At 35.0% G+C, this 10,119-nt stretch overlaps 1 protein-coding gene across 1 annotated transcript; it reads right to left on the bottom strand.

Moving 5' to 3' along the window:
- Positions 1-7,769: 7,769 nt before the first annotated feature.
- On the bottom strand, positions 7,770-8,702 carry LOC126729133 (glutaredoxin-C9-like). The gene has a single exon (XM_050434832.1). The coding sequence runs from the start codon at positions 8,398-8,400 to the stop codon at positions 7,981-7,983; it is 420 nt and encodes a 139-aa protein (XP_050290789.1). The 5' UTR covers positions 8,401-8,702; the 3' UTR covers positions 7,770-7,980.
- Positions 8,703-10,119: the final 1,417 nt, after the last annotated feature.

Raw genomic sequence — 10,119 nt, 5'->3', positions numbered from 1 at the left:
TTTTTTTTGAAAAATAATTACAACATGTTGCTAACTCCGCAACTCGAACCCTTTCCCCCCTAAACCCCCAAACACTTTGTGCATGGAGATGTGTCAATTCAGCTAGAAGGTTTTTCACCCCACACTTAACTTTTAATTGACAGGAATTGATGCTAATAAATCTTTTTTATTATTATTATAATAAACTGATGCTCATAAGTCATAACTCATAAGTTGATGTGAAGGGGCATTTTAATGCGGTATGTGTAATAGAAAAAAGAGCCCACGAAGTGTCAATTGGTTAATATTAATTTAAAAAAAAAAACAATTTATTGACTTTATTAGCAATTCGAGTAAGTTTCAGTTGAAGGAGGCTTTTATTTTTTTTTGGGTGAGGGATATTTGCCTATTAGCTATGTTATTTTCCAATGAAATAAGACATGTTAGATTCTTTTATGATGCACTTTCGCATCCGTTAATGCCTATAATAAAACTTGGGTTTGCCCCTCCTTCCAATGCAAAGAAAGTGAACACCACCCCCTCTCTTCAGGCCGAAACCGAGGCTATTAATTAAGTGGGAGTTATCCTTAGCATCCAATTTTGATTTTCTGGCAATAATCGTTGAATCGGATTTCTAGATTTGTGCCAATATTCCGTCTGATTTGGAGTCTACCCCTCCTTGATGTATCAAATCCATCATTGCTAATTCTCGGGTTCCTTGGCTGATTCCTCAAGCATCTCAATTTGTTAGGTGCCTAGGCAATGCAATTATGCTTCTCACATTCTAGCTAGATGGTGTTTAGACTGTAATTTTTTTTTGGTTCCTTTGATGTCGGCAATAGCACCTCTTGTATTGTTTATGTTGTGAGGGGTGAGGTAGGCCGCGGTCTTTGTAGTTTGGTTTTCTCTTAATAAAGTTTTCTGATTATTTATTCCATTTTAATCATGTGGCTCATTATGTTTTTTTTTTTTTTTGTTAGATTTTATTGAATAAAAAAGTTTAAACTATTCACTGTGGCCCTACACACCAGAATACATATTTTATACTGATGATGCACAAAATGGGACCGATGGGTCCATAGGTATCGTCAGTCTTTTCCTTTAAGGACTTTGTTTGTTTATGGATCCCAATTTTCTTGGCCAAAAATACCCATATAATATACCATTTGAAACTTTGCTATAAAATTTGTTTATAAAAAAATTGATTTTGATGTTAATACTGCATTGAACCATAATGCTCGGAAATAGTTTGTTAAGATTCCTTTGACTATTTTAGAGAGATGCAAACTGTTTGAGAATTTAAAGTTCAACTGTCACTTCTTTGTATTTTTAATGAAAATGTTTAAGATTTAAATCTTCCATCGTAATTTTTAAATAAAATAATTATAGAAAAAAACTCTTTATTAAGATTGTAATTAACCCAACTACCAAAGTGTTGATCCTTTGGGCTCAGCTTGATCATGAAAAAGAAGTATTCAAATTCAACTCGAGTTTGCATTCAACTTCACTATCCTGTTTGGACACAACTTCAATTTGTTTGGCAAAAGCTCGAGCTTAACTCAGCTCAGCTTGCTATTACAAGACAAAAAGATTACAACAATATAAATTTGTTGAAAATATCAAAATGTTCAAAACAAAAGATACATCTGAAGAGAAGGAATGAAAAAAAAAAAAATCAAAATCAAAATTTAATTTACAAAAGTGAAAATGAGAATGTAGACACCCTATTTTGTGCTTTGTCATATAATTCAAACCCCTGATTCCTGATGAAGACCTTTATGTCACAATTTACAAAATATGGGCTACTCAACTCCAATATGGACTTTAATGCAGTCAAAATAGTTATTTAGACCAAATGTTTTCATGTAACAGCATGGGGCATTTGGAACCATAGAAAGTAGAAACAAATGTTGCATGGGTAAAGAAAAAACAAGACTTGACACCTTGCGAGTGAAGGCAATATAATACAATTAAGAGTACAAATACGTGCAAGAAGTCCAGGCCCAAGAGGTTCCATTGAGAGGGCAAAGCTTTTGTCGAATGCATTAGATCATTGGACAAGACACGATCTTGACACATGTTCATTTTGGACGTGTTGTATTTGTGTTCCATCCAATACTCCAAAGTACTAGGCACAAGTCAAATCCCCATTGAATCGACAATATTGAGTTGAACCACCAGAAGGCAAATACAAAGCAAATATGAATGGGGCACTCTTTAAGCAAATCAACATAACAAGGATTGGTGCAGTAATATGAGACAATCATGGATTAGATCATTTGCGGCCTTGCGTGAAAAAACACAATGTGGCAAGATGTAGAAGAGATCAAAGCATTGGTAGCTTGAGAAACTATTTCTTTCGTCAAAGAGAATTCACTAACACATGCCACTTTTTTAGGGAAGTGGAAGATTAATTTTGTTGTGAAATTTAGGTGTAATACTAATAATACCTTAAGTACAGTCCATTAGGTTTTCCAATAAAATTCAAATATAATGTTATATTGAATTTAATTATCTTTGGAAAATATAATAATGTTTGTGTTTCATAATTAATCAATACAACCCTATGTTTGAATTTAATTAAAAAATCTAAAATATTGTACCTAAGTTTTGTCATTTACAACGAATCTTACAATTTTACAAGAGAGCTTATCTCTATAATTAGTACTGCTATTTGAAACATCAAGTGATCCTAACCAGTGGCTATTTTTAAATGTGCCACCATCACAACTTGCATTCATAAAATTGCATAATGGCGCACCCCTCCTACCTAGATATAGTCCATTGTAAGTTTGTAACTAATAATTTTTCATTTTTTTTAAGAATTCTAAATGTCTTAAGGAGTAATCAAATAAGTTTATTGCATTGGGAAATAACAAAAGTTAATAAATAAATATCCCTTTAACTATTTTTAACGAATTTTCCTTTTGGAAAAAAAAAAACTTGATTAATTGTAATAAAAAAAAAAATCTGCCATTACCAATGCAATGTGACACTCGTTAACCAAATCGACACCTGCTTTCTAAATAACAACGTGTTTTGAAATTTCTTATTTTGTAGAAATTTTGCTTCTATTGAATAATCTAGGTAATTTTTGCAAAAAAATAGTCCATTGGTGCAGTCCAAGGCCTATAGAGGAAAAAACCGCAAGACATATGGATTGAAAGGGTGAGAGAATAGTTTGAAAGTGGTCCAGCATATAAATGAAAGTGAGGAAAGAAGCAGTGGGATACTTGAAAATCACACAAATTATATTCCTGAAAATGGGAAAGTCATGGTCAAATTTCATATCTGCCTCATGATTTCATAACGGATTTTCACAACTTATTGAAACCCAACAAAAAAAAAAAAAATTCTAACGATGAAATCATTTCCTGCATGCAGTACTGTACTGGGGCCTCTCATGGGTCATGGCTACTCTGTCGTACCAAGTACCTCTTCTCACTCCCACTGACCGTGTGACGCTCTATGATTCCACAGCAATACCAGATTACAATGTACAATTAGCCACTGCGCACAGTGAGACCAATAATTGGTTTGCTGCAATACTATTTTACTATTTTTTTTTTCACTGTGATAGTCCTTGATACATAGTAAGAAGGTGTTTGGTACACTCACTCAAACACATATTTTTAATTTTTAAACAATATTACACGTATTTTTTTACACTTTTTCACCTGCACATATTTTCACACGTATTTTCAAATAACAAAAATATGTTTTCAAACAAAAATATCAAACACCCCCCTAAATCTTTCTAGCAATGATAAGTCATAATTCGTAATTCATAAATATGATTTTCAAGGTTGTTTTTGGACATAGTTATCCAATAACGCTTTGTGATATTTTCGATAAAAATGTCTCTTTTTGCTTAGTTTTAATATGATCAACTTACTATCACAAATTGTTAGGTTCTAAAGTCTTAGAATTTTATGTATTTAGAACTCTAATTTGTATTGTTGGCAAACCATGATCAAAACAATGTGTTTAGAAGTGTTTAAGGCTAGCTCAAAGTTGTGCGTCTATGTAAAGTTGGAATCGAGTTAAAGCAGGAAAGGATTGTGCCTTTCGGCCTGGCTCAATCGATCGAAAGATAGGCTCGATCGATCGAAACTCGGGCAGAATGATTTTTTGCAGATTCGTCCAACTCAACCCTAAGTGTTTTAAAACGTTTTTAGGGTTTCTTATTTGTCCTAAGTATAAAAGGCAAACCCTAGCCACGTTTTAGTGTTGCTCATATTTGCGGTTTGTGTAAATCTCTTGTGAGATCTAGAGGAGCTTTCCTTTACACAAACTTTGGGTTTTCAAGAAGAAAATTTATCTACACTTTGATGATCAATGAAGTTTAAAGAAAACACAAGCGGGTGTGCTTGTATCTGGTGGTGAATCCAAGAAAAAAGGAGTCCGTGGATTCGGAGCTTGCACGTGGTCGTGTCAGTAAGTTCTACTGGTTGGTAGCAATAAGAAGTCGAGCGTGGGGGCTTGTAAGTCTTATTGTATGAACTTCGATTCTTTCAAGATAGTGGATTCAAGTTTACCTTGAGGATAGTTAGGTCAAATCCTCCCCAGGTTTTTACCGATTTGGTTTCCTGGGTGATCATATCTTGTGTTATTTATTTTCCGCTGCTTTGCATGATTTGATCTTTTATATTGTGATAACCTAGACTTGTTTAATTGGATTAAGTAACAACTTGGCTAATTACCTAGGTTTAATTAATTGTTTAAGGGGTCTAAAAACTGTCACAAATAATAAACACAGGATCTATACTACACTCTAATATATTATTGATGTAGCCCTTTAGAGTTTCCTCCGTGAATGTAGGCCGTTAGGCTGAATCACGTAACTCTTGTGTGTTATTGTGTTCTGTACTTTATACTTCCGCTTTTGCATTCATATTAGCATATTCAACATGATGTATCAATGCTAATATTTAAACATGTATCAAAGCAAAGGGGTGGTTAGTGATCAAGATTAAGTGTTGGATTTTGTTTAAGCAAGATCTATCTCTACCCAAGAGGAGTCAATTCAGAAGTTTGATCCCGTTATGATCTGGATATATATGCTCATGTAAGCAAAGATTCTGTTCCTTTTGTCAGCTCCACTTCTATATTTACAACCTTCTGCTTTATCCTATCCAAATATAATAATTACGAAATACGTACCATATATGCCTTGCTTAAATTAATATAAAAGTATAGTGAATACTACTGAATATATATACATCAAAATTTTTGGAGAGCAAGATGTTCTAATTCTGTTATTTTCTAGTACTTTTATTGTTTCTTAATGCCCCCTTGAAGAGTCACGGAAATAGCCTGGTTGATCAGTTACAAACCATAGCCAATTCAGAATTTTGTTCTATATATGAAGGTCCATGCAAAGCAGTCAAGCTCGATCTTTTCATAGATAAAAAATAAAAATAAAAAGTTAACTCGGAAAATGTAATTCGAATGCCACAAATAAAAATTGCATGTGGATGTTGTAGATAGACAATTTTGTCCGAATTTTAAAAGGAGATGATCCGATCTCATTTCTCGTCCTAATGCATGTGAATGCGTGGAGTGGGGTCACTCTCTTCATTCCGAATTACAAGTCCCAGCTACAAAAACCCTACTTTCAAAAGAAGAAACCTGTCCTAAAGCAAATAATGAATGTCATTATGCACATAGCCCTATTTGTCCTTTGAAACGTGTCCTAACTCCTAACTACTAGTAACTCCCACAATTGAAAATGGTTTTATCACTTGGACTAAGATCTTAAACCTCATCACTTATTCATCACCAGCCCTATCTAGCTTGGATAACCCCTAGGGCCTAGGGCAGCATCATTTGTAAACTTTGTTGCAAGACAACAAAAGGATAAAAGTTAAAAAGTTTTTATTTTTTTGAGGAAAAAAAAATTGTTGCTACTTATATCTAAAAATATATCAGCTATTTTAACACCTAGCACACTAAAAATACTCACAACATCAAAGGTGGTATACTTAAAAATTTTTAACACTCAGTACAGCTACAGTAAACTGCCTCATTGTAACTAAAGGTTGTACAAAAATAATAGTAAACTGCCTCACCTCATTCTCCTTGTTCACTCTCTCTCTTCCCTCTTGCTCCATTTGATTTGGTTGTGGGTTGTTGCAGTGGTGGTGGGTCATTGATCGGGATGCGGTGGTTGGGTTATTAGCATAGTTTTCAGAACCGGACCGGACCGGGAGGTCGGACCGTGAAAACCATGAACCAAGATGAAAACCGGTTTTTTAAGCATAAAGAACCGGATTTTTTGTTAATTCCGTGAACCGCTAAAACCGGGGTTGGACCGTACAAACCGGTGAGAACCGTACGGTCCAACCCCTTAGCAATTTAAAAAAAAAAAAAAAAAAAAACAACTTAACATAATTTTATTCTACTTAATTAAATTATCCATCTCTTATAAGGAATTTTAAAAAAAAATTATAATTAAAATCCTTCAAAGATATTCAACTTTACTTCAAAAATTAATTATAAATTTTAATGTTTTCATGGTTATTATTTTATTTTATTAACTTTCTTATTTAATTATTAAATATATGCTTGAAAATCATTAAATTTCCCTCACATATATAGATATATTGTCAAATTTGCTAGTTTTATAAATTTAATATCTATATTTAGGCTTTAATTAATTATTAAATTAATTATAACGTCATCACGGTTCGACCTCGGTTCGATCTCGGTTCGACCCCGGTTCGACCTCGATTCGACCTCAAAAACCTTGAACCTCTCCCTTTTACGGTTCAATGAACGGTTCGAGTCTGAAAACCTTGGTTATTAGTGGGTCACACCGTGGGTTGTGGGTTGCGTTGGTGTTGGCTGTGGGTCACACAAATTGCCATGGTTGCTGTGGGTTTTGGTTTTTGGCTTGAGGTTGAAGATGGGTAATTTTATGGGGAGAGTTGTGAATGTTGGCTTGCTAATATGGATGTTGGATGTGGGTATGGGTGTTCTGTGGTTGTGGGTAAGTGTTTGGCCATTGTTATAGGTGTTCTGAGGATGTTGAATGGTGTTTGTGGGTAGAAATTGTTTATATTATTTTAATATGTTATATGTTAAAATAAAACTTTTGATATTATGTGTAATGTAGAGTGAAATGGTAAAATAAAGAAAATAATTTTTTGAATTGCTAAAAGTTAAATTTTTTAGGAAGTAAATGCTCTAAGTTTTGAAATATAAAAAATGGTAGGGGTCAATATTAATATTTGGGTAGAGTGATAAAGTCCACCAAAAATGAACTTTCTATGTATATAGATGAAACTGCACGGTTCGAGGTGCTTTGTGCAAATCAAACTATAATTAGAACTTACTTTGAAAGTTTAATCAAGATATATAGCATCATGCATGTTGTATTTGTATTATTGTATATTTGTGCACTGTAATTGAAAAGTTTGAAAACATTAAGATCAAAGTCCAAAGTCCAAACTACTGCAACTCGAATGCATGGTATAGTAGTACATATTGACCAATGATCAATATGGGTAAGGATAATCATATATGCAGCAATGATTAACTTAGATATCGTTGACAAAGAAAAAAACAAAATAATTAGGTGATCCATAATTTTTCTTGAAGATACCATTAATTAGTAATTATTACTTAGGCCGTAGAGTGTGTCTATGCAGTATTTGAGGTTTGGCAATTGGCATGGTATGCATACACTCAACAGTTTCATACGGATCATGACCTGTCATATCTTATCATGCATGGCCATGTCACACCCTCTTATTCCACCGCCGGCACAAAAATTAAATTCCGGCTACTTGGCCCTGAAATTTTTGCTTAATATATAACATAAGTCTTTTACAGCCCCAATTAATGGCATTCCAAGCTCATCCTTACCAAAAAGATTGAAAAAAAAACAAGGGGAAATAACACAGTAAAACTACAATTAAATTGCAATAGATGTTGAATACAATTGCATCTATGCAAATAAGAGTCACTCTTTAGCTTTTACCCCATATTGAAATGAAGTCAAAGCCAGAGAGCCCCAGCACCCTTGAGGAGAGGCACAAGGGAGCCATTGATGTGGCAAGCCATGAGGGTCTCGATCCCACCCAAGAACTTGCCGCCGATGAAGATGGCCGGGATGGACTGCTGACCATCAGGGCAGAGGTCATAGAGCACGGCCTGGATGTCGTGGCCGGCGGGATGTTCATCGAGCTCGATGATGGTGGGTCCTACGCCGAGGCCGAAGAGGAGGCGCTTGGCCACTGTGCACATGCAGCAGCCACTCATGCTGAACACCACCACTGCATTGCAAGTGGCCAGCTTCCTCACTGTCTCGTACAGGCTCTCCAGGTTCAGCACCTCATGAGTTGGTCCTGAGTCGACTGTGGTGTTCATGGCTATGCCACTCTCCATTCTGATTCCTGACTTGTTTGCCACCTGCATATTGTTTAATTTGTCTCTGCAAATTTTTTTGAAAAAATGTCACTAGCTGTTGGATGCTGATCAATGAAATTTTAACAGAAGGATTTAGATAGAGAAGTAGGAGGTTGATAAAGGGTTTGAAGTTGTGTTGTATTGAGAGTTGTGGGAGATCATAAACCAGATTGTTTGGGTGTTTTTGTAGGCTCAGAAGTTTGAAGGAGTGGGAGAGAAATGAAAAGTGAGAGTGGTTTTTAATGTATTTGACTTTGGTATTAGTTGTAGGGAAGCCCAATAAAAGAGAGAACGTTTGGAATGAAGATCAAAGGTTGTTTCTAGGATTGGCAAACATTTATTTATAAAGAGTCTAGAAAATTGTAAAGTATAAAGGAAACAAAGAATAAAAAACTGAGAGGGAGAGAGAATCAAACCTGAGGTAGAGAGTGGTAGGGGGACCTGTGTCACCCGGCAAACTCTGACTGCTTGAGCTAGCTCTGCTGATAATTTCTAGCAATGTACGGCTACACAACCTAATAATCCACTTCCAAAGCCAGAGCCCAGAGGCATGCTCTTTTGACGTGAATGGTGCAGGCCCCTATAGAATATATTTTATACACACACAAATGCCAAAGGCTCTTTACCAATGTATGCACCCAAAAGCCTGTTATACTTTGTATTACTATTACGTTTCAGTCAAAGTGAAACTATATAATATGACACACATATATATATTCCACTCGATGATCAGCAAGTCACACACAATGAACCTGGAGGCACAGAAAAAAAACCTCGCCCAAGTACCAAAAATCCCAACAGAAAAAATTCGCATTATATTAACCTGAGCTGAGAGAAAGAGAAAGAGAAAGAGAGAGAGAGAGAGAGGGACAAGTGTTAAACATGTACGAGCTTTTTTGCTTACTCATGCACTGTGCTATCTGTATGATCTCTCTCTTTATACGCGTGAGCCTAGTACGGCTTTTTCAACGGCTAAGTGTTTGAACAAAAATTTCCAAAACTAGCAAAATTTTTTCTAGTTTTTGAGTGTATTCAGAAGTGTGCTTTGTGACTGTGATGGAGAAATACGGAACCGACAATCCGACAAAGGACGCCTGAAACGCCGTCGTTTGACCGTCAGCCAATCGCTTTCGCTACTGTGTCCCCCTCTCGAGGACAGTGACGCCGTCAGTTTATGCCTCACTCTCTGTGTTGTGTATGTATACAGTATATTAAGCCTCACCGTAACCTAAGATCACACAAAGTATATAATGGTGCACCCATTTTGTCTTATTCTCTTAAACTTTTATTCTTGTCAAGTACTAATTTAGAAAATTTTCATTAGAAATATCAAATATGTTTGAATTCTATTCCTAAAAAATACCCACTAATTTTACTAGACTCTAATATTGGTTATGATAAAAGGAAGAGATAGGAGAAAAATAAGCTTACCAATGCCCTTACAAGTTTTAATGTGATATATATTACGATTGAGGCTCTGTATATTATTGATAGCTAAGATGTTTCAATAATAGAAATAAAACTGAGATTGGAATGTCTATGAGACAGTTTAAAATTTAAATGTTCGATCTTGAGGGTTAGACTTGTCTTGATTTTTCATTCATTTCATGGAAAGACGATAGTTGGACTGAAAATTTTGGGATTAAGACACTAATTTTATTGTTGTTGTCAATGGAAACTATTGCATTTAGCTAGATTAGGATGTTTATTAGATTTGTATTGGGGATC

Source organism: Quercus robur, chromosome 5 (assembly GCF_932294415.1).
Source record: "Quercus robur chromosome 5, dhQueRobu3.1, whole genome shotgun sequence".
Lineage (NCBI taxonomy): Eukaryota > Viridiplantae > Streptophyta > Magnoliopsida > Fagales > Fagaceae > Quercus > Quercus robur.
This window is presented reverse-complemented; position numbering and strand designations above follow the sequence as displayed.

Excerpts from the sequence above, each read along its gene's own strand:
- LOC126729133 (XM_050434832.1), bottom strand. The coding sequence starts at position 8,400 with ATGCAGGTGGCAAACAAGTCAGGAATCAGAATGGAGAGTGGCATAGCC.